Below are 27,446 nucleotides of genomic sequence, written 5' to 3'. Positions count from 1 at the left end.
GTCACCGACGGGAGGTGGTGGCGCGTGGAATGTGAGCGCGTGCCGGCCGCCCAGAGTCGCGGAGTGGGCGGGGGACGGAGGGCGCGGTGACAGTGAAAAGTGCCGGACCGGTGCCGCTGTGTGGCGGCGGTCAGTGTCGGACCGCAGCTCCGCCCGGCGCCAGCGGGTGTCTGAGGGAGGGTCGCGGGTCGTGTGCCGGCCGCGTCCGTCGGTAGGGCAGGCGACGCGCCGCCCGCCCATCCAGCTCACACCATGCTACAGAAGGTCTCCCCGGAACCCATGGAGAACTCGAGCGGCTACGTGTCCAACACCAACTCGATGAAGCCGCCGCCGGTCAAATACGCCACGGTGGGCCGCAGCCGGCCCGGCGGCGTGAAGCGCACCTCCTCTCTGGTGGTCTCGCAGCCAGTCGTGCCGCCGCCCGCCGTCTACAAGGCGCCGCCGAGACAGCGCGAGCTGCGCAAACTCTACAAGAACGACCTCTCCCGGCCGTCGTCCCAGGCGTCCCGCAGTAGCGGCGGCTCGGGCGCCGGGCGACGGCCGTCCTCGCGCAGCTCGCGTGAGGCCATGTCGGAGCGGGCGTCACGCCAGCGCGCTGGCTCCACCCGCCGCTCGTCCTACTCCAAAGTCCGCCGACCCGAGTCTCGCACCTCCTCCAAGGCGCTGATCCTGCGCCGTCGCGAGTCCAGCCGCCGCGACGCGCCGCAGCGGTCGTCCTCGATCCGCTCTGGCCGCGAAGCGCGCGATGTGCGTCCCGACTCGCGCGCCTCGCAGGCGAGTCAGCGGCCGGCCGGGAAGCAGTCTCGCTCCATTTTTGGCTCGTGGAAGCCGCGCATCACCCTGCGCCGCTCCAAGTCGCTTCAGGTGAAGCCGGAGCCGGTAAAGAAGCGAGAGATCCGCTTTGGCGACGAGTACGAACCGAGTGTGATCATGATGAAAGGCGTGGAGCACCGGCGGTCGGAGGCGGGCGCGCGCTCCATGTCGGCGCGTGCCGACGCTCCGCCGTCGGGTCGCCGTCTCACACAGACCCTGAACCGCCCGCCGCGCCGCTCCAGTCCGCCGACCCGCTCTCAGCGCGCCTCCAGCGCCGACGTGACGCGCCGACTGGAGCCGCTGGGAGAGGCGCCCCAGGAGAGTCCGCCGAGGGCCCGCCGGTACCGACCCAACGAGCGGGCCGGCCGCGCGCCCTCGGAGCTCTCCAGCTCGTCTCCGCGCGCGCCCGTGTGGCGGGCCGACTCGGATGGCTCTCTGTCGGACACGATGACGGCCCGCTCGCGCGGCTCGACAGTCCGCTCAGCGCGGCACGGCGACAGGTACGCGGCGCGATCGCAGCGGTCCCGCACCCGAGTCTCAGAGTCCAGCGGCGACAGAAAGAATGCCGGAGTCATGGGCTTCCTGCGGCGCAAGTTTTCACTGAAACCTCGCGACAAGCCGTCACCAGCGCCTGTGAAGAAACGCGAGCGAGCATCATCGTCATCACTGTCCTCGCTGGAGCGACCGGCGCGTCACAGCAAGCTGAAGACGGCCAAGTCTCACGAGGTACTGACGGTGGAGCCGGGGCGAGCCGAGGTGGACACGGAGCGGACTACATATCGCTCTCTGCCGCGCACACAGCACCGGAGCGGCGCCGGCGGAACGAGTCTATCGCGCCGGCTCTCCTCCCTCGGCTGGGCCACCGTCGGGCGGCCGACCGAGCGCAGCCACAGCTTCCGCGACGAGCCGCGCAACAACGAGCGGCTGGACCTGCCGGCGCCGGTAGCGCCGCCCAAAGCCACCAACGAGACGAGTCGCGGCCGGCCGCGCGCGCCACCCGAGGAGGAGCAGCCGATCCAGCCCATCATCCAGCAGCGGCGCGCCCTCTCACAGCCGTCCCTGTTCCACCCGGCTGAGGAGCGCGAGCCGCCACAGGAGCCGTTCACGCACTACGCCAACCTGCCGTTCCAGCTGTCTGCACGGCACCGCTCCTCGCCAGACCTGACCGAGCCGCTGGCGACGGCTCCGGCCGCGCGCGCCGCCTCCCAGCCGAGCCTGGTGGTGGCGGGCCGGGCGAGTCGGCGCTCCTCCGCCTCCTCCAGCAGCCTCGAGTCTCCGGACGAGCGGCGCCACTCGTCGCGCGGCCGCAGCTCGGCGCACGGCGCGCACCGCAAAGGCATCCTGAAGCGGCAGCGCTCGACTGAGCGGCGCCACGACGGCGTCAAGAACGTCAACGTGACGCGCGACCTGGACAAACACGGCCGTCAGCGACAGCACGGCGTGCTGCACGACATCGCGCACAACATCAAAAACGTCTTCCGGGTGAGTGGCCGCCTCGGAGATAGGTACGGGCCAAGAGTTTCCTTCCGGCGGGGCTGACTCCGGACCGTGGGAACCCGCCTTTGAATAATGTCACGCGGACGGGTGAGTGAACCTGGGTCACACTGCTCGAGATGACAGTGTTATCGCTCCGGGAGTTAACGAGGTAAAAAGGAGGATCTTACCTGGGCATTAGTCGTAACCTTTTTGACTTCGTCATCACGTTTGTTTCACTTCGTGGCACGTTTTTGCAATCGTGTATGACTAGCGATGCAGGCCATGGCTTTCAATGGCTTAATCCGTGCACTCTGGTCTTTCCGCAATTCTAATTTCACGATTGTTGTGCTCTTTTTTGGTCACGCTGTGGCTGATCAATCACCTTCATGTCACCCGAGCATGTGCAAAACGTGGCTCGACTCGCAGAGGAGTTTGGAACGGAGCTACTGTTTTTGACGACGTAAAGTAAAAATTCGCGGACACGGACTCGTATCCGATCAGAGATTTACTAAGCTGAACCCCTGAGTGAATACATAATGTTGGCGTCGTTCAAGAGACATTGGTTGGTCATGGTGGTTGGCTCGTGTCCTCAATATTCATAGGCTGTTGAAATCGGTGTTTGGCATGGCTAACTAAGCTAAGCCGTCGTCAGCTTGTCAGTCAATCTCGTTAGTGGCTGTTCGTTGCGGTTGGTCAGGTCGGCCGTTGACCACATGACTATGATAGTTGGACCGTATCTTATTACAATTAATGTCCGCGTCATTCTGTTGATCGGGTCATGTAGGTGGCTGTCCTTCAGAGACAGAACAGTCATGGGCTGTCACAGCCACTGTCAGGGAGAACGCAGCTTTGAATGTGTGCTATGGAGGCCATTTTTCGTGGTCACAAACATTATGCAGGAACGGCTGTGTCGTGACTTGGCTATTTGGATAGAATTCGCCGTATTTGCTCAATGTAAAACCAAACCGCCGCATGGTATATTGGTATCTGCTAGGGGACAGTTGATCCGTATACCCGACCAGCCACCCAATCGCAGTCTGGCGTTTTATTCAGTCGATAGACGGTTATCATCTCGGATAAGCGCAGCGGCAGCGCGGATCCGACATTGAGTTATACGGGATCCCCGAGCAGGGACGACCAGGGGGCGCTGACCGGTGGGTCGTCTCTCTGCCGGTCCTCTGTGACAGGCTGCGGGATACAAATGACCCCGGGTCGTTCTATACGCGGTCACAGACCGGGCGGTCGCCCTGCCGACTGACAGGCCGGCTCGATGTCAGTCGTGTCAGACGGCGCCGTACTCGCTTCATGGACCGCTGTTCGACAGGAAGTAATGCCGGCCATTGTATGACACCGCCCGGTTTTGTCAACCGCTGTCATTTACTGTGAAGCAACTAACAAGGAGCTTTGTTATGTAATGTGGTCTTAAAACAGAAAACATTGCCTGAGTGCATTTTAAATAATTGTCGCGATGCGAAGCCTTGGAAATAGAATAACCGACTTACTTGCGTTGCTCTTTCGCAGCACAACGCTAATGTTACTTCGCTCGGGATCAAGCAAGATCATTTTTTTTTTCAAACTTGTATGCCTGCCATTGAATGGCAACTGACTGTTACCAACTGGTCGATATCGCTGAGTTATTGCGTATCAATCATCGCATGAATGGACCAACTCAGCCGGTTTCTTCTGCTCTCCGGACGCATGTCTCCGTATGACTCCTCCCTGATGTGTGTGTCCATGTGTGTCCTCACGCCGTTAGCGGCGGACGAATACGACAGGTGTCCGCGGTCCCCGATCTGCCTCTGCGACCGGTCGCATGACTCGATGACTCGGCGCTCTCCGGGGTGCCGCCGCGCGCCGTATACTAATGGTGCTGATTAGTGCCGGCCTTGGCTGCTGTTTGAACTGGTGGCCGGCGTAGGAGGCCTTAAATTAGTCGCGTCACGTGCCGGGGCGACTGGTGCCGCCTCTCGGCGAATCGCGCGTCCAAACTGAGTGGTGAAACGACTCCGTGGCGACAGGCCGGGCTGGCGTCTGACGCCGCCCCCGCTCATCAGCCTCCGCTCCGAGCGGGGGTTCACGTGAGAGTCCACAGCGGCTCCGCTGTGCTACCACAGACCGGCGCCCGGAGCAGGCGTCAGCGCCTCCCTCCACCCGCTGAGACGCCCCTCCGATCGATCCGCGCCGGCCTGTTGTGAAACGCCGCCGAGCTGTCACCTCGGCTCTGATGGCCCTGACCGCCTCCGCCTCATCAATCTCTGACGCCAACGCCGATCTTTGATAGCTCACCTCCCTCGCTGCCGACGCAAAGGGCGGCGCTGATTGTGGCCTCGCCCTCTGTTATATGACAAACGTCAGCTCCTGTCACATGATCGCCTCTGACAGATGGTACCCGAGGCAACGCCGTCGATGGCTGTTAGCTGTCGAATCCAGAGCTATCGTTACATAAACTATCGCTACATTTAGTTAGCCTTTCATAACAGATCATGTACTTTATCCCAATCAGGTCACCTCTTACTCTGTCACCTCTCACTAGTGACAACTACCCTGACGTGCTCGATCTCAAGGAGTTTCGGGGGGGGGGGGTGATGCCTCCCTCATTGTTTCCTCTGTTAAAGACTGCCATCGCCGGCGGCCTAGCCTAGCGTCTGTAGACAGACGCAGTGACTCGCCGCCCGCCCGCCCGCGCGGGGCGGACAAGGGCGGACCGCACGCCTGCTCCGCTCCCGTTAGACGGTAATTGATGACAGATGGGCCCGTGATGGGCGGCGGCGCGCCGCGCCCTCCTCCAGAGCACCCGGCGGAGAGCGGCCCTGTCCTCCGCGCCCTCCTCTAGAGCACCCTGTCCTCCGCGCCCTCCTATAGAGCACCCTGTCCTCACAAAGCACCCAGTCCTCCTCCAGAGCGCCTGTCCTCCCCGCCCTCATACAGAGTACCCTGTCCTCCTCCAGAGCACCTGTCCTCCGCGCCCTCATACAGAGCACCCTGTCCTCCAGAGCACCTGTCCTCCGCGCCCTCATACAGAGCACCCTGTCCTCCAGAGCACCTGTCCTCCGCGCCCTCATACAGAGCACCCTGTCCTCCTCCAGAGCGCCTGTCCTCCGCGTCCTCCTCCGGAGCGCGCGGTCCTCTCGGAGAGCGTTCAGTCCTCCACGCCCTCCTCCGGAGCACCTCACATCATCTACAGAGCACCCGGTCGTCCGCGCCTGCATCCCTTTGTGTCTGTATCCCTTTCAATCTTCTCATTATTTCTGCCTTCCCTTCTTTTGACTTTTCTTTCTTTATTTCTTTCTCCCTTTCTTCTGTGGTCTGACTTTCTGCGCTAGATAGGAGCCCGGTTTAGGAGAGAGGGCAAACCCACTTCAGTTCTCTCCTCGGCTTCCGAGTTACACCCTGCAGCGCAGCAGCTCTAGAAGCTAAAAGGGTCTCATGACGTATGGGGGCTCCCTCAAAGGGCCGGTGGCATAACGCTCTATCAACTCTCAGTGCAATTTGTCAGTCCTGACGGTACTATTCAGAGCAGCACCGGACCATGACAGAACGCCGCGGCGCTGGGAGGGAGAATAATAGCACGGATACGGAGGGGTTTGGGTCTAATACAGCGTGGTCTTAGTGGGTCATTTTACCACAGCGCGGAAAGATAATGGGGTAAAAATGGTGTGCCAACTGGCCAGACTGCCACAACACTGCCAGATGGTGCTCTACATATACTGACGACAGACAACTTTGGTGAATGATGACAGTGCATCTGATGACTGACATCTGACGGCCGGCTGCTTACTAACATCTGACGACCGATGGTTGCTGACTGGTGGCTGTCTGCTGGTGTTTGCTGACAAACATCTGACGACCAGTCATCTGACGAGTAGTTGACTGGTGGCCGTCGGCCGGCGTTTACTGACTGACATCTGACGTCCGGCGGCTCGCCGTCTCCCACTGACACCTGACGTCTGGTCTCCACTGACGGCCGGCGCTGATACATTGTTCTGGACCGTGGGACGCCGTCTCTCTCCGCCTCCCCGCCTCGGTTGTCCGTCAGCTGTCAGCTGGGGCGCTATCTGAGCGGCCGCCGCACACAGCTCAGTCCGTATTCAGACACATCGGGTGGGCAGTGCGGTGAGGGTCGCTGCCCTCCAATACAGGTCAGGTCAGCAGTCGGGAGTGCCCAGTCCGCCCCGGTCCATCGCGGGGCAGACGCCGATCGCTCAGCAGCGACACACGCAACATGAGAGCGGGCGCCCGCGGCACCGATTCCACCCCACCGAGCGCTGCACTGTGCATACGAGGCCAGCCACTGACGGTGGCAGGCTATCTGATATCGGATTACCCTGCACCGAGGCGGCATTAAGGACGCGATCGATCATGGTTTCTGCGGGGATACTCCGGCGGTTAGCGGTCCCGTCCGGCGGCCGGTGTAGTTCGTCTGTGTTGGTTAGTGGTCGGGGACCGACGACTAGAGGAAGATGGCGTGCCGTTGCCACGTCGCGCCGCTCCGGTGACGTCCTGTGGTCGCTGTAGCCGGCCCGGGCCGTCCTGGCGGCGCCACGTGCCCAGTAAGCGGGTCTGAGCCGGCCGGCACGGGCCGCGCCACCACCGAGCCGCCGAGCCGCCGGGCCGCCGAGCTGATGGCCTTGTGATCTAATGACTCACCGCGCGCTCGTTAATCCGTGTTGAAACTGGCCTGACCCCGGTGTCGGCTGAATGGCCGGCCGTTGGGCGGCCAGGTCGTGCCCAGTCGACCGGTTGTTACGGCTTAATGAGCGGCGCGGCGCCGCCAGTACCCTATCAATGCAAGCCGCCGCGCTGAGCCGCTCCAGCCGACCGGCCGGATCTGAGGCCGCCTGGGAAGCCCGCTCCGCCCGCTCAGAGCTGCGTGTCCGGGCGACACCGGTATGTGGCGTCCCGACCTTGACCGTGGGACCTTCCGGAGCCGTCCCAGCCGCCGTCTCTGAGCGAACCGGGTCCTAATGTGCAGCGGCAAGGACGGTGTCCGAGTTTGAATGGCGCTCCCGTACAGCGATGGGCCGCAGCACAGGTGTTCGACACGTCCAGGCGGGATTACTGCAGTAGCTGACACAATGTCATCCAACTGTACCCGTGTGAACTGGCACTTTATGAAGGTAACGGGAGAAGCTTACAACAGTGGTCAGTGGTAGCCCATTTAGACAACAGATACCACCTGCGCACTCGGCGAGAGTTTTACTATATTGGTGCGAGCAGAATAGGCTCAGAAGCACTGAGGGTTTGGGCAGAGCTCTCAACGAAAACAGCCGATAGCATCCGGCCATCACCGGTTACCATGCCCAACTCCGCGGGACTCGAGTTTCTGCATCATCCCAACTATAAGTTTCTCGTCCACCCCTTATACGGTGCCGCTCACTGCGGAGTCGCCGGTTAGGGCCAACGGACGGAGCAGGAAATTCGCCACCAGGAAAGGCGCGCTGCTGGCTGTGGCCGGCGCGGGCTGCCGCAGAATGTGTACCGGCCCGAAACGAGCCGACAGTGCGGAATGTGTGGCGGATCTGTACAGGACGCAGCTATGGAATGTAATGACTGCGTGTATAGTGTGTGTACTTAACTGCTGAGCGTGCAAATTATCAGGAGGACGTTGTTGAGAATGCGGACGAAGACAAGGATGTACAAGGATGTACAAGGATGTATGTACGATGCAAGGTCGCCACACTTGTGATCTGTATATTTTTCTCACTCTATCTAACTCCATCTCTCTCCACCTCCCCTATCTCTTTTCACTTTCCATGTCGTTTCCCCTGGCCCGTCTGCTTATTCTAACCCTGTACCCCTCTGTGTTTTCAGCACCGGAAGAGCAGCGACCGGCAGCCGTCCGAGGGCCGCGCGGTCGTCCCCTCGGGCGACTCGGTCGTCTCGGAGCGCTACGTCAACGTGACCAACTCGCACGAGGAGCACGAGTCGGGCCGCCGCGAGGAGGAGGTCCACCATCTGGGCTCCGTCTCCAACGAGGTAAGGCGCCGCTCAGGCAGCTCACTCACATATCACTGTCTACAATCATGACTTAGTGACACAGACACAGAACAGACGGCTCACTAACTCGAGTATATCACACAGCTTTCTGGCTCGGGAATAACACAGGGACAGGTCACTGGCTCGGCTCGGATGTAGCATGGGTAGTTCACTGGCTCGGGAATAGAACACAGTTTCCTGGCCCAGGTATAGCACAGGCACAGTTCACCGGCCCGGCGCAGTTTGCAGCTGCAGACCTGCGGCGGTGATGCTCGCTGATCAGCCATGACGCAACAATAAAAAGCGCTCGCTGATTTCATAAGTGCCAATGGAGCGGGAAGCCCCACTGTCCGCCGCTGTCGGCCGTAATCAATTACATCTGTCGGTGCGCCGTGTGGCTGGTTGCGTTAGGCTGTGCTGACACAGTTGGGTCGCGGCGGCCGGGGTCGTGAGAGGCCGGGTCGTTTCGCCACCGGCAGCGGCGCGGGCCGGTCGTGTTGCACGTCAGCCCCGCCTCCGTTTGACCCGCTAACGAGCGGCGCCGCGCCGCGGGGGGTTATTAGAGGCGCTCCCAGCGGCCGACCCGGGCCGCACATTGACCTGTGACGTCACCAGAGCAGTGACGTCACAGAGGGATGGGCTGCAGGTATTGCAGCGGGTCTGGGCGTCATGGCGGCTCTTCTTTGGGGCCTTTTAACCTGTCGCGGATGGACGGTGTTACTGCGAGAGAGACTCAGTAGCTAAGTAGTTTTCAGCTGTAACTGAAGGGGTATAAGGACTGAAAAACGCACTCGTTGATCAGATCACTAGGTCCGAAGAGATTCGTTCCTCTGCCTCTCTTCTCTCCTTTCTCCCCTGTCTAAGTGCCCGCGATACCTCGACGCGATCGGCTACTCCTCCTTTCAGCGATTGACGAGCTAACGACGAACAGGCGAGAGAACCGTCATCGTAACTTTGACTGGGATCGTCCACTCCACTGTGCAGAGTGAGATGTCTCAGCCTTGTCTCTCCTCCATCGATATACGACATCCAGGCACCTGATAACTACGACCCGCCCTTGTCTGTTCAACACGTGGCCCATAATCAAGGATTGTGTGACCTACAGAAGCGAACCACAGGTCTGCTATCGAGCGCTGTTGTGAATGCCGTAAAATGGGCGGTTGCACGAAAGAGTGAACGGAAAGAGATCGGCACACAGAGCGGTAGTTTTTCTGCTCACCATCTGCTCGGTCGACCTGTGTGGGTTAGCAGTTCGTGCTGTTTATGCAGTGGTAAACATACATGTAGGTCTACTATTTGGGCGATAAGACAGACAGACCTGTGAGAAGGCGGGCCAGCAGCCAGTCAGCCGTTAGTGACTGCATGCGTCCTTGTTTAGCTTGCGTTCCTCTTGTCAGGTATGCGTGAGACCTGGAGGCCTGCAATGGATCTGTGTGAGACATAGGATGTATTCCATCGGTAACTCTGTTCCGGGGTCGGAAGGTGTGCACCTGGTCTATGAGCCTGCACCTGGATACCGGGGGATATAGTGGAGCGCGGCTGCTCCCCGGCCGGCGGCACGCCACTCCCGTCCGCGCCCGTCTGCAATGGAAGGCCACCCGGATATATCGGCCGGCCAGGGCCACAGGTGTGTGCCGTGATAGCGCGCTGATCTGCATTTCTTCACGCCCTGCCATCGGGCCGGCAAATCCTCGGACAAAGCCGACCCTGGCGGGGCGCCCAGGGCCGCCCGCCAGTCCGTCTCTCAACGAGCTCAGCGCGGGAGTATGGGGCTGAGAGGGAAGAGGAAAGGAAGAAGGCTAACACCCAGGGGGAGAGAGAAAGAGAGGAGAGAGAGAGAGAGAGAGAGAGAGAGAGAGAGAGAGAGAGAGAGCCGTCGCCGTCCCATCCAGCCGTCGCCACTACCTCCCCGGAGCAGTGCCCTACACGGCAGCCGACGTGGCCGTGGCAGCTGTCACGAGACTAAGTTATGGCCCGCAATGTGATACTCAGCAGTAACTGAACCCACCCCGTACTTCTGCTGCCGACTGCCGCGGTGGTTACAGATGTGCCGCGGTAACGGTAGACGGTCCGGGGAGCTTGAATGGTCATTATAGCGTGGCTGAGTCGGTAGCAGTTTGGGAGAAATTGCCACAGTTTAGCGGGAATGATAAGCGGGACGCTGTTATCGCCCGGACACAGCCACAGCCAGTTGTTTGAACTCGCAGTCCATACCAGCCTGCACTCAGTGTTGCAGTCTATAGCCATGCAAAGTCCATACAGGTATATTTTTATATTGTTCTACCGCTTCAATCAACTGTCAGGACTTCAATTCCATAACAAATTACTACCAATCGGTGGGGAATTGGGGACTTCATTGTTGAGTAATGCACAAACACCAAATTGTTGGAGACGTCAACCATGCAGTGCCGAGTAACACCAGCTGAAGACTTCAACACCGTACGATATACCACTGGACTGCGGTGATATTTTCACGCTGAACGTATATGCTGCAATATCCTGATCTCTTCCTTACACAGTACACACACAAAACTGTGCTATGGAGACTGCATTTCCGCACTGCAATAACACCAGACGGAAGAATAAGCCTCACATACCACAAGATAGGTACTGACTTCGATCGGAAACTGCATGGTGACTTCGTTTTGCTGATGCTCTAACACTAGACCGTGGAGACTTCATCTCGGCATACTCCACTAGCACTGGGTGTTTGTGGAAGTACGGACTCCACCTTCACCAACATCAACACCGTTCGCCCGGTGCAGGAACTGAGAAAACACCACTGGTCAGCAGCACAGCGGCACAGAACAAAAACACCCGGAGCTGATACTGCGGGCGAGCGGCGACTTAACAAACATACCAGTCAGAGCGCCGTGCCGGCATCAAGACCCGCCGCCGCCGTCACCGGACATAAAAACGACGCCGTCGTCGCGGATGTTGTCTTTCTCTGGACGTTCTAAAGAAGACGGTCAGCCGCCGTCGGACTGTTGTCTTGCTCTGACCTGAGCGGAGGAAAACGGCCACCCTGGAGCGGTGTTTTGCCTAAAATGGTTGGACATCAGACACTAGGTCGACATGCGCCGGTCAGTCGGTGACCTCAGGGGCCGGGCTGGGGCCTCGGTCGTGACCCCGGGTCATGAGAGGCCCGTACTGAGGCCGAGGATCAGCTCACGGTGACCCCGAGAGCGAGGGTGCGATCTGCCCGTGTGTCGTGCCGATCAGATTAGTGAGCGTTCACGCCGTTCGCTCCGGCGGCACGCGGAGGCACCTGGTGCTGGGCGGGCTGAGCTGCTGGCCCGTGGGAACGGACCGCTGCCCGTGTGAAGGCGCCCGCCGCCCGAGATACCCTCAAAGGGCCTGACGGCAACGGCACGTTTCTACCGAGCGGCCAGCCGAACAAACGAGCTGTTTGCACAGGCGTCAAATGAAAGTCGGGCAAACTGACACGGCGCAAAAATAGAGATCATGACCCACAGCAGCGCCACAGAGCAGATCGGGATCCGCGGCTGGCGTGCAAGACCGCAAACTCCCGAGTCGTGCGCCCACTACGCCTTCTGAAGTTGTTGCAGAATGGATGGCGTGTTTCGCTGATTACCGCGGCGCTAAAAATGAGGGCCGCACGGTCGTTTCAGAGCCGAATGCTCCAGGTACAGAATCCGGCCGATTTTGGACCACAATGCACCTTACACGTGCACGCAGTGACCAAATATGGTGGCGCCCGTAGACGCCAGTCAGGGTTTGGCGAAATAGTTGCACCTGATCGGATTATTCATAATTCGGCGTTGTTGGGAGGGATTGTCTTGTGATTTTGCTGGAGCGCTGAGTCAGCGACTGACTGGTCTGAGCTGAGCCGGTCATGGCGAGAGCGGGCGCTGCCGAGAAGCGCCTTGTTTGGATGGTGTCACCCGAGTGGCAGTGTCAGATACTGAGGAGTGTCAGTGCCAGATACCGTTCGAGTGTTAGCGTGAGACACCGCCTGGATGTCAGTGTCGGACCATCATGTCTCTCCACTCCGCCGCGGAGATCATGTCTCATGGAGAGACAGCTCCGCTAGTCTCTCTCCCCCTCGGCAGTGGGGCTGAGCCGGAGACCTGTCCCGATCCCGCCGCGCCGCGCCGTAAACGGAAGACAATTCGTCACCGCTGCCTCTCACTCCTCGCCACAAACGGTGTGATCTGGCGATAACAGCGGCCGTTTTTGGTCACTTCCGCAATGGACACGTTCGGCGAGACGCGGGCTTTATTTGGCTTCATATCAAATGGTTGTTACCTGTCTGGAAAATTGATGTGCTTAATTAAGCTTATCATAATGTTTGTCCATCAACTGCACGCAGTGCGCCACACATGGAAGTGCTTGACAAAAGTCATGCTTGAGAGGAGCGCGAATTACTGGCAGACACACCCTGGCGTGTCTGCACCTCTCGCCGCGGGCTGGCCCTGACGCCGGGGAGGGTCCGTCCGGCCCACAGGACACACCTATGAGGGCGGGGTGCCGCCCAGACACCGAGTCAGACCGGCACCGCCGCCGGCAGCCCTGAGAGCACCTCCCACGACCGGCTCCTTTAACCGTGAGCACACAACGCTGCAACCCGCGGGAGCGTACCCAGCTCCCGGCGGATCGAAACGACACACAACAGAGCAGCTGTGCAGCGGAGGAAGGGTCGGGCGAGAGAGCTAACCAGACGGCAGCTGACCCGTCAGTGCTGGTCGGTGGCCGCTCTGTCAGCTCTGACCGACCGGTGCGGCGATGGACCGTGCAGGGTCAACTTACATGGGACGCACCCACTGACGCGCGACGAATGGCAGCCGAGGTCTGCGCGGCCGACGTCTGCGCTGCACGTCTGTCTTCTGTGCTGCAGCTCTTACCCGCTGTGCTACCTGAGCTGCACCTGTAAGGCATCTCCTACTCATACCGCATCTTCCTCCACCCGTGCCGCACACTCCTCCAGCGCTAACCAGGTGTTCACGGACCAGGCCCGGCGGCCGTCTATCGGCGATCTGGCAGCTGTTAATGGGCTTCGTGCCGACGCGCCCGTGCCGCCACCCATGACCGGCGCTCACTGAGGCGGCGCGGCGGGTCACGCGGCGGGTGCAGGCCGAACGCCGCGAGTCGCCACTCTGGCCGTCTCTGCCGCCTCAGCTCTGTTTGTCCCGCTGTCCAGAGGGCACGGGCAGCCAGCTGAAGGAGTGTCTGTCTGTGTGTGCCGTGTCAGCTGTGCACCGGGCTGTCCGACGCTCGGACATGGAGCGGGCTAACGGTGCAGTCTTGTCTGCGACGCCAGGGTGGGTTGGCATAACATAGCGGAACTGATTTGCATGTTTGCCGTGTGACCCGATGCATCTGATACTCGGTGCGAGGCTGTCCACCGACTCAAGAGTATTGCAAACGTCTCATTGTCTGGTTAGATCCAGCTGTACGCGCGTAGGCTCCGGAGTGTCAACTCGTTTCTGCCGCCGCTGGCTGCACCCGACTGCCTAATGATGGCCTCAAACCGGCTGAGTGACCCCGGCCCAGCGGTGGCTGATCTATGCAACCCATTCTGGCTGCGGCACTGAGTAATTGTGTCACCGTCTCAGGATGTCAGTTGTGTAACTGGCTGCCCGCACCCGGCCGGCTGCTCGGCCACTGGGAGAGTCGACTCAGCCTCCCACCGCGGCCTCCCGTCAGCTCCCGAGCCAGCAGACATTCCTGGGCGAGCCTGCACGCCGTCGACCGAATATGGCCCGTCCTGCCGCGCCCCCAGCAATGCCCAGAGCTGGATTCCTTTCGCAAGCGATCAGATTATGGCTCGTTACTTATGCCGGCGGTTCATGTAAAGAAGATATCATTGGGTTTCTCATGAACTGAAATAAAACTCCGCTTCGGTGAATTATGGTCATGTTTTATTCTTCGGGTGACAGTTGTGTTGATTGGTTAGCTCCTTTCAGCCCATTCTCTTCGCGTTACCTGTCAGGCTGGAGCTGACACATAGGGGAAGTTGGGGCAATGCCGGAGTTGGGGCAAAGCCGAAATTCGAGATATTTCGAAAACCGTACGACATGGGTGCCACCTGTCAGTGATGCTCTGAAACTTAAGTGACTACAATTATCGCATGTTTGTTACGAGTCGTCATTCGGAACACTTCGGCCGTGAGGGCGCCAAGAGCGTTTTCAAGGTACGTTTCCCTTGTACTACATGCGCCTTTGAAGCTGCATTTCTTACTCATTATGCTACCGTTTGTCTGGCCAATTCGGTCAAGTAATATTCAGCATCTCTTTGCATAAGTGTGCTGCCTATTTGAAATTTATACAGCACGTTTAAAAGTTATGGGCCTGCAAATGATAGTATGGCTGGCTGGGGTAATGCCGAAAACGTGCAATTACGCACGTTAAAGCACGCTACGTGGACTTTACTGCTGTAGAATAGCAACGCGTATTTTTAGTCACAAATTACACTTTCAACCCACACAACGGCCTGTTACCTATAAGGAATGATTTACCCGGCATTTTCTTATTAGTTATATCACACAATCATAACTTCCAGTGTGCACCAAGCGTCCTCAAGCTCTTAAAACGCGTGTCAGCTTTGATGAATTTTGGATAAAGTTTGAGATAAAATGGCAAAACATCAATGTCGGCATTCCCCGTAGATCATTTCTCTCATTTTCGGCTTTCCCCGCAGTCCGGGGCAACGCCGAAAAAGTCACTTCTTTGATATTTTTAGTTTGTGCGCTTAACGGTATGCGATTTCATCAAATGCGCCTGGTATGTTTGAAAGGCAAAAGACTGGCCTCTCGAATGACGCCAAGAAGAATAGCTTATGTTGTCTACCTTGCGTGCTACGGGCGTCAGAAAAAAAGTATTCGGCATTCCCCCAACTTCCCCTACATGTTGCAATGGTACTCTCCTGTCCTAGCTGAGGCTTATGTGTTTCTCTCCTGTCCAGCGAAGCTGATGCATGCGCCTCCTGCCCGGCCTAGCGTGGACGATGTCATGAATTGTTGATTGTTCCGCGTCCCGGCCAGGCCCGTTCATTGGGACGGACGCAGGAGACGCTTACCATCGAATCCGCCGGGCTTATAAGATCCCCTGTTCGCTCACTGAGCCTGATGCCCCGTCCGGCTTTCAGTAGGGCTGGCGTATCCTCTTTCCATGGGGATGGTGCTTGCCCAGTGCATAAGACTGGTGCACCCTGTCCTACTCGGTGGGTTTGATATTTCTCTATATCGTGCCCAGTAGGACCTGTGTCCGTTGTTCCCCGCCCGGCGCAGTCCGCTCCGTCAGAAGCTGCGGCGCCGACCGGCTGCGTCGCCGGTCGCCCATACAAGGCTCGGTGGGCTGTGGGCCCGGCCCGGCCTGGCGGTGACACCCGGCGACCTTGGCGGCACTGGGCCGGCCTGCGCGGCACGACCCGAACCAGCCGCGGCGCCCCGTGCCGGCGGCAACGTGCACAGGGCGCCGCGCCGACCCGGCTGGGCGGGCCGGCCGCCGATCCTGCCTCCACGGCCCGCAGCGCCAATTTTCCCGGTCAGTTCACAGCTGTCCCGCCTGCACGCGTAAAGGAGGCCCGCATGGACCACCGATGTTCGGCAGTCAGTTCGGTTGTCTCAACCTGCGGGAGGTTGAGTTATGATTGCAGAGGCTCGTGTGTGAGGTCCAGCAATTCAGAGGTTTATGCGAGGTTAGCATTGTGTGGGCCCAGCTGTGCACAGGGTTGCGTGAGGTCCGGCTGATCAGATGGGTGCCCCTCCAGCGCTGTGAGGCCCCGACTGTTCAGGAGTTCGTGTGAGGTCCGGTTGATCAGGCGAGTGCCCACCAGCCCTCTGCGTGTGCTCGCCGTTCCAGCTGCCCGCTGCGTGTGAGACTTGGTTGGACAGGGACTGTTAGATCCGGTTGATCAGGTGTGCGCCCGCCTCCTCTCTGCGTCCGCCGGCCGTTCCAGCGGCTCACGGTCACCTGCCGAGCTGCAGTTCCTGCTGGCAAACCGGTTATCGGGGGCTGGGCGGCGGCCCGGGGCTGCAGCGCCGCTCTGCCCGTGACTGGAGCCGCCCGGGGCTCGGGGAGGACGCACTGGACCCACTGCACGGACCCCCGTCACCCACAGGGCTGTCCGACCCCGTGTGATATTGCAGCACCTGACGCCTTAAATCACACACTAACACTCGCTGACCCTGCAGGGAGCGGGGTCGTGCTGAATAGGGCCTAGGGCTGGGGCTCTGGCTGTGCTCTGGCCGCAGCCGTAGTGAAAGTGCAGTCAGTGTGTGCGGCCGAAATAAATCCTACGAGCTTGGTGCCAGACTCTGGCGCCGTTCGTGATTACATCTGTACTACATATGTATATTGCGACCTTGAGTTTGAGAACACGTCGATAGCTATCGTGGCGAGGCCGTCCGGGCGGGAAGGCTGCGCGCCATTTTTGCGCTGGTTATTTCAGTCATGTTCTTGTGATCGGTGAGCGCGGCCAACCGTAAACGGAAGGGTCTGCACATTGCATGCTTATTACTCGCTGTGACGGAAAGGCGCGGGTCGACCAGGGAAAATAGACCCATTGAATGATGGCAGGTGTCGCTGCTAACCTAGTTGTTACGTTGGCATGACAGCTAGTGATTCTCGCCGTGAACACCTAGAATTATTCGAATTACATCCATGGTACGTGCTTAGTGCCGAGTTAGACGGCGCTCCGTGGACGGCGTGCTAAAATGGCCATCTTTTATAACGGCATATCCGCTGTAGTGTCCGGGATGGGGATGACCGACGGCTATTTAAGACTCTGACGTTAACCGGGTACGTCCCATGTCATCCCTCCCCTGTCTCCCTCCCTCTGCAGTTAGTCCTGCTGATTACGGTAGACTGACCGCCTGCACTCTGCAGTTCTCAATGAATTGGCCTGCTGCAGCACAGGCGTATTTTTCGCATAACTGGCGGTTGCAGTAACTCTTTCACCAATCGGACGTTCCTGTCCCAATTAGAATGGTGCGGCTGTGGATTTCATCAATGAACCTGGCTGGCTGGTCGGGTTACGTCAGGCACGCTGGGCCTGTTTTGTATTCGGGACCGCACCCTCGTTGTGTCCGTCCGCAGTGGACCGAGATCAGCTGTCTCGGCGCAGCTCCTGTCGAACGCAGCTGTCTCCTTGGGCCGGCGAGGACAGCCGATCAGACCAGCTGGGTCATCACGTATCGAATCAGCCTCTGTCCTCGGCAGTCAGCAGGTCCAATCATCGACATGCCATCCCTGCCGGCGTCGCTGTCCGACCCAGCCCTCCTCAGCCGCCGACAGGCATACATCATCAGGTTTACATCAGGTTTACCCATTCAGCCAACTATGCGGCGATGTCGACAGCGGACGCTGCGCCAAACAAGGCGGTCGCAAGGACAGGGTCCGGTTGGCCGGCCGGGCGCTGCGCTGAATAAAACATGAGCCGGCCGGCCGGGGCCGCTCGCTCGGCCGGCCGGCTGCCGCTGTTGCACAATGACCCGGGTCACGTCCATAGCCGCCGGCTAGCGTGGGAGAGTGGCCACAGAGCGGCGAGATACGATCGGGGCGAGTGCCGCGGCCGCCGCAAGGTCGACCGGCGGCACTCGGCGGCGCGACCGGCGCCTGACGGCACAGGCCGGAGCAAGGGCGATACGGATAACGATCTTCCACCCACTCTCGAGGAAGGTGGGATGGGGACTCCGAGTTCAACTGACACCCTAGCTCGTACTGGCACTTAGAGGTCCTTCTGACACTCTCAAGGTCCGACCGGCACTCACGAGGCCCGGCGTTCCCTCACGAGGTCCGACCGACCTCAGTTTTCCGGGTCGGCGGCGGTCAGTGCGTGGTTGTTCTCGGCCGGGCCGGCTGTTTGCACTAGAGTGGACCGTGAGAGGTGGCCCACGTGACGGCTGACTTTCCGGCGACCTTCTGTCGACTGCACGACCCGGCCCCGCCCTGCACTACCTGATCCCGGTTCTACGCCGACCGATCCCCGCGCCGCCAGCAGCGCTGTCAGGGAGCCGGGGCCGCCCAGTGTGACGGGCCGGCCTGTCGGCTCCCATTAGTCGCTGCAGCTCGGCCCAGTTTCTCAGGAAAGCCGACGTCTGACCGCCGGTGAGCGGCTCGGTCTGCAGCCGCCGCCCTGTCGGCCCCCGATCTCGGCTCCGCGGCGGCGGTCGCGGCGCCGCCGCGCCGGTTCTGACGCGCCGCGCGGACGGCTGATCCGGCGCGATCATGTTCTGCTGGGTGGCGCGGTACCGCTGGAATGTCGCCCCTGTCGGTCGTTATACCAAGCCGACGTGCACCCTGAACAGCTGGGTGACGCAGAACGGACTGGGATGTCCCATGACCGCAACTTGTCGGTCATCAGGTCCTTCTTTGCGTATGTACAGCGTACCGGTATGTCCACCAGTGTTCTGACACTGCTAACCTGTGGCCTGTCCCTGACTTTAACTGACCTCTGTGTAACCTCCACTGACCCATGACCCCTCTCTGCTCTGACAGGAGGTGCAGCGCGCCATCCGGGACGGTGTGGACGCCCGCCGGCTAGTCCAGCGTCAGGTGAGCGCCGGCTCCGGCGGCGGCGGCGCCGTCGTGGATCCGCGCGCGCCGCAGCGCCGCCTTCTCCACCAGCACGGCCGCAGCTGGCGCACCGTCGACACCGACGACCTGCGCGAGACGAGCCGTCGGGACCGGCACGGCGAGCTGCGCACCGAGTCGGCGCATACCCACCAGCACGAGGAGTACCACGACGCCCAGGTGCGGCCACTAGAGGGAGTGCTGGCAGGGAGGGGGACGGGTGATGTGTAGGGATCAGTGTCGCCCCGTCCTCGTGATCTGGATTAATGTTCATCGATGTCCACTCCCTTGCCGGTACGCTATTGAAGTCACTGGGATGTACTGCGTCGATAAGTGCTGAGAATCGATCAGGGTCAAAGACTTGCTGAGAAGAGTTCCCATGCCTTGGATGTCGTGAATGTCATGGTTCCTGGTAAGATTGATATCTACTTACATTTGAGCTGGAGTGAGTGCGCCGCTCATCCCGTAGACTCGCCGGCAGCCGTAAAGCACATTTCATGACCTTTTACGAAGTTACCTTTCATGCTAACGTAATGGGGTATTTGTTGAAGGCTCATGGCTCTACGGCCATCCGTATTTTACTGGCTGGTGGGGCGGCCAGATAATGTTTCCCGATTGTGCCGCTGGCGGTTACAGAGCGTACTCCACCCTGCCGCCGCACGGCGCGCCCTCCGGAGAGAGGAGGGCTGGGGAGAGAGGAGGGGTGACCTCTGGGAACAACTGCGTCTTCCATGGGCGCCGGCCGGCCCACGCGGTATCCTTGCAGTGGCCGTGCCGGTGCGATCAGCGATCCGAATATGGTGGTGGTTGATCTTGGAGGGGGGAAGGGGGGGGGGCTGTCACGGCTTCCGGTGACAGCCCCCCTCCCTCGCTCCCCCCCCCCCCCCCCCCGCTATCATATAAGCTACTGCCCCCTCCCCCTCCCGACGGGTACTCGGATGTCAGTACAATCCTTGCAGATATTTTATCGTGAGCCAGATCTGGTGAGACGGTGAACGAAGACATGCATTTCGAAACGGCAGGCACCGATCGGCTAGAGAAAGAACATGACCGGAACCATGTTACTACAGAGGCTCACCTTCTGACATGATCTGCTCAGATAACTGCAAATATATCGAACGGTATCTGATCGTTCCCATTCCCAGTTGGTCTCATTCAAAAGTCCTGATGGAAGCTATCTATGAATGTTAAACTACGCGACTGCCATGCAGTCTGCGACAAAGCACGCTGTCGCTGACAGTGAAATGTGGCCCTGCTGAGTGCTGAGCGCTGCTGTTTCGGATTCCTCTTGCTCGTACGGAGGACGGGCCTCCCGTCCACCCGACGTCGTCCTCCGTAAAAGGAGCGGCTGAGTGACAGCTGCCGCTGGTCCGCGATATATCGGCCAGTCATGCAGACTGAACAGCGCACATACGCTGCCGGCCGGCGCGTGCTGCGGGGTACCGCTCCGCCCCGGCCACTCACCACCGCCGGGCCGATCCAGCCAGACTGTGTGTCAGGACGTGACGCCGCCGACCGATACCCGCCGCCGTATACGGAGCGCCGGCGCGACCGGCGTCGCCCTCACCGCCAGATTAGGAGGCGGCCGCGCCACGCCACGCCACATCTGATACGGCCACGCCAAACACAAAGAATGTATGGGAGCGTGGCGCGGCCGACGCGTGATCAGCCTCGGAGTGGCGGACGGCGGGACTTTCGGGCGGCGGACTCCCCTGGACACCAGCAGTCAGCAAAAGGTCATATAGAGCACGATATCATTTCCAATGGATTAGAACTCACATCCGGAAATTGTCTCGCGAGATATGTCCTCTCACAGTGACACTCCAAGCCCTACCTCAGCTCTGGTGTGTCCGTCGCTTCTTAGAAATAGGGTGAAGTCGTATAAGAGTACGCACTTAGTGGATTTTTTGCTCTCATTTCTTAAATATTTGAAAGAAAGAAATCGCAAACATGGAATATTAAAGTTCATTGAATTTGCCATCAACCCATGAGGCAACGATCCTTCAGCGTAAATGGAAGTGGTCTTAAACTGACGTTTTCTGAACCGCTGCTGTTGCGTACTCTTACCACATGGGGTGGATAAGAGTACGCACACCATGCGGGTGGAGTACGCAAGCATATAAACACACACCTATAGGCAGCTTTTACTGTCCAAATGCTTAACATCAAACTCAGAAGACATTTAATTTAATTCTAGTATCCAAAAAGAAAAAAACATAAAATAAATCTTGCATATCTATAAATCAAGAAATAATCAAGTCATGTGACTAAAAATGTACAAACAAAAGGGAGAATAAATCGTATTTAGAAGAATTTCGGGTACGCATCTGCCTCACAGTGCTCCATTGATGATGTACCTACAAAACAAACGTCATTGAGCGATATATCAATAATTTGATATTTTTGTATATTCGATATAATGTATAATTCTGCGTACTCTTACCCTCATGAACAGTGCGTACTCTTACCCTACATGCAATTCGCGCACAAAACATCCCCGAAACATTGTGTTAAACTTCACAAACAGAAAATTGCACTGCACAGTATTTCACCAGAAAACCTCGCAAGTTTCCCACAACAATCACGAAAATGTACCTTATCTCAACTGCCAAGTATCAAAATTATTGTACCATACTGTTCGAGTCTTGGAGGTTGACAGGGTGTATTAACACAGACACTGGGTTACGGCAACGTCACATTCCACTCGGTGAGCACTCGACGGCCGCTGGCCGGAGACTGCCCGCCCGGCCCTGCCCGGACCGGGGCGGGCGGGGCGGCCGCTCACGCCCTATTGGCTGCGCCGGCTGCAACGGGCAGCAGCCGGCACAACCCGCACATGCCCCCCAGTCGCGCAATATTCGGAGTAAGTTGCGCGACACTAACGTCTATATTACATGGCCTCAATGAGGCGCTGCGGGCGGCGTCGGCGCCGTCGCGATCGGCGAAGCGCCGGCTGCGGCGCCGCGGGTTCGGCGGGCTCGGCTGGTGCGATTGGTGGCCGCACAGCTGACGTCGTCTGCTGCGGTGTGGCAGCACCAGCTGGAGCGGTGGCTGGTGTCCCGCTCGGCGTTGTCGTGGTCGCCAGGCCCGTGGAGCCCGGCTGACCGGTGCTGTGTCCAGACAGCTCGTCGGGGAGGACGCAGCCGTACCGCCGGCGGATGTGGCGTCGGTTCCGGCTGAGGACCCGACCGCTCGGCATCCTGATGAAGTAGCGGCGGTGCCCTCCAACCTCGACCACCTGGCCGTAGCGATCCCAGCGGCCGGTCTCCCGGTTCTGGACCGCGACGTGGGCTCCGACCTTCAGCTCGGGCAAATCGGTTGCACGAGCATCATAGCGTTGCTCGACCCGCTCCTGACGGCGGGCAGCAGCGGCTTCTGCATGGTCAGCTGAGATCTGCCATTCGGCCGCGAAGTTGCGGCGGTGAGCCGGCAGCATGTCCCGTACTGGGCGTCCGTACAGAATCTCAGCCGGGCTCCGGCCGTCGGGTCCCGGGGTGTTGTGACAAACACGTACTGGCGGCTTCATGTCACTTCATGAACTCGACAAACCCGCGTTGCTAGGCAACCGAAACAGCTGATGCGTACTCTTATCGCCCGCGTCCTCTTACCCGCCCTTACCCTACATATGTTCGACTAATAGCGCCACTGTATGGCCCGTGTGATTGATATCCCCACCCAGCCCTCGCCGTCCACTGTGATAACCTCTCCGTCTCTCTCCGCTGTGCAGGTGCCTGAGGACGGTCCTGACGAGGAAGCGCGCGAACAGGTGCGCTCGTCCAGCCACAGCCGACGCCACACCAAGGACGTGGACATGCTGGAGCACTTCTCGGTGCCGAGGGGAGGCCGACTGGCGGACGGCATCAAACTGGGAGACGGACTGCGGTGAGTGACTAACGTCTCAGGGTGACAAAGGTTGGGAGGGGGTTACCTAGAGGTTAATTAATCGTGAGAGAGGTGAGATAGATACCTGGGTGTGAATTCTGAGAGGCAAGAGAGGTTCACTAAATGACGGTGACAGTGTCAGCGGTATGACGGAATCCATCAGGAGCGAGGTAGGGAACAAACGGTCACGTTTTCCTGGTGAAAGGTGCTACAGTGCGTGTAGTAGCTGGGCTGCACGTATGTCATCCGTTTTTCCTACATTTTCTCAGGGAGAACTTACATTCCTACATACCATTTATACGGCGTTTGGTCATAGTTGTCTGGGGCTCAGCGCTCGACTGCAGCATATGTATGTTGTCCCGCATGTTCTTGCTATGTCTGACCGTCCGTTGGCCTCCCTCTCCCTCACAGGTATGTGAAGGAGAATGTCGAGGAGCAGCGGCAGGGCGACCCGGAGACGGGCGGTGTGTCGGAGCGGCTCCGGGAGCTCCACCGGCCGGCACTGCAGCACTCCAGCACTTCGATCGAGTACCGCCCCGGCGAGCATAGGGCCAGGGGCGGCCCCAGCAGCAGCTGGCTCAACGGCCACCTCAGCGCCGAGTCGCCGCCGTCGCCGCGGAGTCCAGAGGAGGGCGGCCGCCGGCAGACCGGCTCCAGCCACCCGGAGACCTGGCGACGCACCGAGAGCTACACCCGAGAGGTGCGCGAGACGCCCGAGCGCACCTACATCAAGGAGACGCGCGAGTCGCCGCGCGGCGGCTACGAGCGCGTGCAGCTGGTGCCGGCCGGCGCGCCGCGACCGCCCGTCAGCTCGGCCATCTCCGACCTGGTCTCTGAGGTGGACGAGGACCCCATCTTCGCCAGCAAGTTCAGCTTGGGCAAGTCGCGCGGCGGCGGCGCCACCCTGGCGTTCACTAGCGTGCCGCGCGAGGTGGAGCGGCCGCCGTCTCCGCCCGCGCCCACGGCGCCGCCGCGGACCAAGAGGAAGAACCGGCAGAAACAGCAGGCGCCGCCGCCGCCAGAGCCGCCGCGGGAGGTCACCCACACGCCACCTCAGAGGCGCCGGACGCCACCACAGGAGGCGCGCTACTCTCCACCCCAAGTGCGCCGCATTCCCTCCCAGGAGGCGCGCTACTCCCCGCCCCAGATGCGCCGCATTCCCTCCCAGGAGGCGCGCTACTCCCCGCCCCAGATGCGCCGGTCCTCGCCGCAGGAAACGCGCCACTCTCCGCCGCCGGTGCGACGCTCTCCGCCGCAGGAAACCCGCTACTCTCCGCCGCAGGAGACGCGCTACACACCTCCCCGTCGGTCGTCAGCCGGTGAGCGCGACAGTACTCCGGTGCGCGTGCAGACCACTCAGCAGGAGGACGGCCGGATCGTGAAGGAGTACCACTTCTGCAGCAGTCCGCGGCCGCAGCGGCCGGTGCGGCGCGGCTCGCCGGTCGCCCGCGACTCGCCGTCGGCTGTCTGGGAGCGCAGTCGCAGCTCGGACGAACCGGACGGACCGGCGGCGGCGCGGCTCGACGGACTGGCCGGCCGGCGGCACCAGAGCACCGAGCAACTCGACTGGCGCGCCGCCGAGCCGCCGTTCAGCACACAGACGGTGGACCGGCGGCGGCCGGCGCGGCCGCACCAGGAGCCCGTCCTCCAGACACAGACGCTCCCCAGGAAACCGCGTGAGTCGCGCGACCCGCCGTCGGCCAGTCGGCTCGGCGCCTCCTCCAAATTCGGCGGCAGCATGATCAACGTCTCCGTCCGGAACAACGTGTTTGGTAGCTCACCGGTGACGCGTCAGCCGCCGCGCCGCACTAACAGTCTGTATGAGAAGGAGGAGGGGCCGGCCGGCGGCGGCCTCAAGAGCCCCGACATCATCTCGGCCATTCAGAGGACGAGCGGTACGCGGCGCGAGGAAGACGACGATCTCCAGCGTCGGAGCGTCGAGAAGGAGCCCGAGTGGCGGCCGACCGTGTCGGCGCACCCGCCGCCGCCGCCGCCGCCGCCCCCGCCCGCCAAGGTTCCCAAGGTGGCACCCAAAGTTGCGCCCAAGGTGGCGCCCAAGCCGCGACCAGCGACCAAGGAGAACTTTATGCGCGGTCTGATGCAGAACGCTCCCGAACTGTACTCGGCACTGCACGGCGACGAGCGGAAGGACTCCAAGACGCCGTCTCCGAAGCAGAGTCCGCCTCCAGCGCTGTATCGCGCCCGCTCGCCGGCGCCGCTTACCCTCGACTACGGGGCCATCTACCCGAAAACGCCGCCCGTGTTCAAGCGACTGGAGCGGCTGCGGGCCGACGAGGAGGTGGTGACCAAAGAGGGCCGCTCGCGCTCCACCACGCCCGCCGAGGACGTGCACAACTTCCGACTGGGCACCATGTCCCCGACCGGGGAGCGCACAGATCTGATCAAGGTGGGTGTCTAATGTCTATGTGGCAGGCCGGGGAGTGGTAGGGACTCTCCGCATTCCACTCAGCTGATCGAGCTCTTGGGGACTAGAGAGGGATCCGGGTTGAGACTGCGTGCAGCAGGAGATTATGCCCTAGTGCTGCCTGGGCCGAGCCCAGGTGTAATGTGGTAAACAGCGCAGTATTCGCAGAAGGCAGCTTTGTGCACGTGGCCAGAGCTTTCCACGAAGTGCCATTTTATCGGCGAGCTTCCGGCTCAGCAGCGTTCCGCTTCAATGCTGCATTTTGCAGTTAACCCGGCAGTTGCTGGGGTGTTTCGCCACCCACCGTTTGCTGGGGGGGGGGGGGGGGCGTTAAACGCCCCCAGCCGATAACTCGAGAACCAATAGGCGCAGCGAAACGCACGAGGCGGCAAACGAAAGAACGCGACGAGACACTTCAGATGAGTACTTTAAAGTTGAATTTTGAGGTCACAGGTCGGGTCAAGGTCAGGTCAAACACCTGAAATCGGGCTTTCAGTAGCATGGACTTCAGGACTTCGCAATGGGCGCCTCTCGTCATAAACTCTGTCAAAACGGTGCACAATCCATCATATAAGGCCTACAAGAGTGTCAGCTCCATGTAGGGGTCAGTCAAGCATAGGTCAGGGTCAAGGTCAGGTCAACCGGGTAGGCAAATATCCCCGAAAATCAAAACTGATATTCGCAGCCTGTGACACATGTTTTATGGGTAATTTGGGGCGTAGAACACGATGGTGACATTCATTTTATCATATGTGTACGTGTTTGGCTCAAAAAGTTCAATTTAAGAAATGCATGTATCATGGTCGTAAAGAAGTCACGAGAAATTGCCAAGATTCAGTTCAAGATTTTGGAAAATGCCGAACGATAATCAATAATCGAAGATAGCCATTTGATTGTTCATGGTATTGGCAGTCTAATGGCGTTTACGGCATGTCTGTATGTCTATTCTGTGGTTTTATATGATTTTTTGAACATATGCCGTTTTTGGTCGAAAACTCAGAAATCATGACGTCACTAAAACCCTGATATCTCAAAAATTTTCCGACCGATTTTTTTGAAACTTTGTCACAATACACTTCATTCAGTTCCCTACAGGTACCCAAAATTTGGCGCGCCTGCGGCGCGCCGTTTTTATGCTATGGCCCGGCGAAAAAAGTGGGGGCGTTTAACGCCCCCCCTAGCAACTCGCGGGTTAAGGTGCAGCCAGGTGGGGTCACTCTAGCTTTGCTTTATAGCGCATTTCCTCTCAGATAACTGACAAATCGTTCTATGATGTTTCCGACCCCATCTCTCTGTCAGAACCCTGCTGACGGATGGCTGTGTTTGCCAGGTACAACGGTGAGCTGCCGAGTTCCGAGTGAGCTCACAGCCCGCTGACTGTCGCCACAGCCGCCAGTACCCACCAGCCGCCACCCCGGGTCGGCCCTGCCGACCTGACGGCGCCCTGCTGCCTCAGCGTGCGGAGAGACACGGCGGAGACACAGGCTGCTCTGCCTCAGCGCCCAGGAGACACGGGCTGTTCTGCCTCAGAGCTGAGAGACCACTCTGTCACCAGTGGCGAGAGAGAATGTCCGCCCGTCGCCCAGTGCCGGTAGAGCAGCAGTGTGTCATGTTCAAGTGTCGTGAGAAGGACGTCCGTGCCGGCCGTTCGCCCCCGTGGATTCACTGAACCGGGAGCGTCTTAGAAAAGTGGCCGGCTCGAGCTCGCTAGGCGCCATCGAACGTTCGGCGAGTTGTTTAGGTCGAACGACCCCTGACGCGAATACCGATCGAACTGGTGAATGTTTATCGATGTAGGCACCTAACGCTTACTAGCGTGCACAGTGCGCCGCAGAGATGTTATGCCATGATAAGTGTGTGCCGTGAATTAAACCATGGTGCTGTGTTGTGCCAATGCCTGCGTGACAAACCTAATATTAGGAGTGGCTTATTTAACTAATAATTGCCTTTTATCATCTCTAATCGTTCTCCATATCTGTAAATAGTTCGAGAAGTAGCGTTCATTCTATGAGTGTATGAGCGAGTGTCTTCGTAAAGCACAGAGCGAGTGGAGGTTGATTGAATCCATAGACGGCTGGACGGCCAGCCCGGCCGACGGCTCTGCGCATGTAAGAGAGAAAGAGAGAGAGAGAGAGAGAGAGAGAGAGAGAGAGAGAGAGAGAAAGAGAGAGAGAGAGAGAGAGAGAGAGAGACGTGTCTCTATGCATAAGCCAGTCAATAAACTGAAGACGCAGCTTTTTGTTTTGCCCTGTTGGAGATCGGTTTGAAATGCTAGCGTCAGGTTTCCACTTTGATCGTGTGAAGTCCATCTTCTGGTCTAACTTCATATTATTCATATC

At 59.5% G+C, this 27,446-nt stretch overlaps 1 protein-coding gene across 1 annotated transcript; it reads left to right on the top strand.

The window, feature by feature from the left end:
• On the top strand, positions 1 to 27,341 carry LOC122391931 (serine/arginine repetitive matrix protein 2-like). Its single transcript, XM_043386273.1, has 6 exons — positions 1 to 2,295; positions 8,101 to 8,265; positions 18,726 to 18,980; positions 22,528 to 22,682; positions 23,094 to 25,089; positions 26,438 to 27,341. The coding sequence occupies exons 1-6, from the start codon at positions 253 to 255 to the stop codon at positions 26,447 to 26,449; spliced, it is 4,626 nt and encodes a 1,541-aa protein (XP_043242208.1). The 5' UTR covers positions 1 to 252; the 3' UTR covers positions 26,450 to 27,341.
• Positions 27,342 to 27,446: the final 105 nt, after the last annotated feature.

The sequence above is a fragment of the Amphibalanus amphitrite genome, unplaced genomic scaffold, assembly GCF_019059575.1.
Source record: "Amphibalanus amphitrite isolate SeventyFive unplaced genomic scaffold, NRLGWU_Aamphi_draft 000462F_arrow, whole genome shotgun sequence".
Lineage (NCBI taxonomy): Eukaryota > Metazoa > Arthropoda > Thecostraca > Balanomorpha > Balanidae > Amphibalanus > Amphibalanus amphitrite.
Note: the sequence above shows the minus strand (reverse complement) of the source record. Positions and strands in the feature narration are given on the sequence as shown.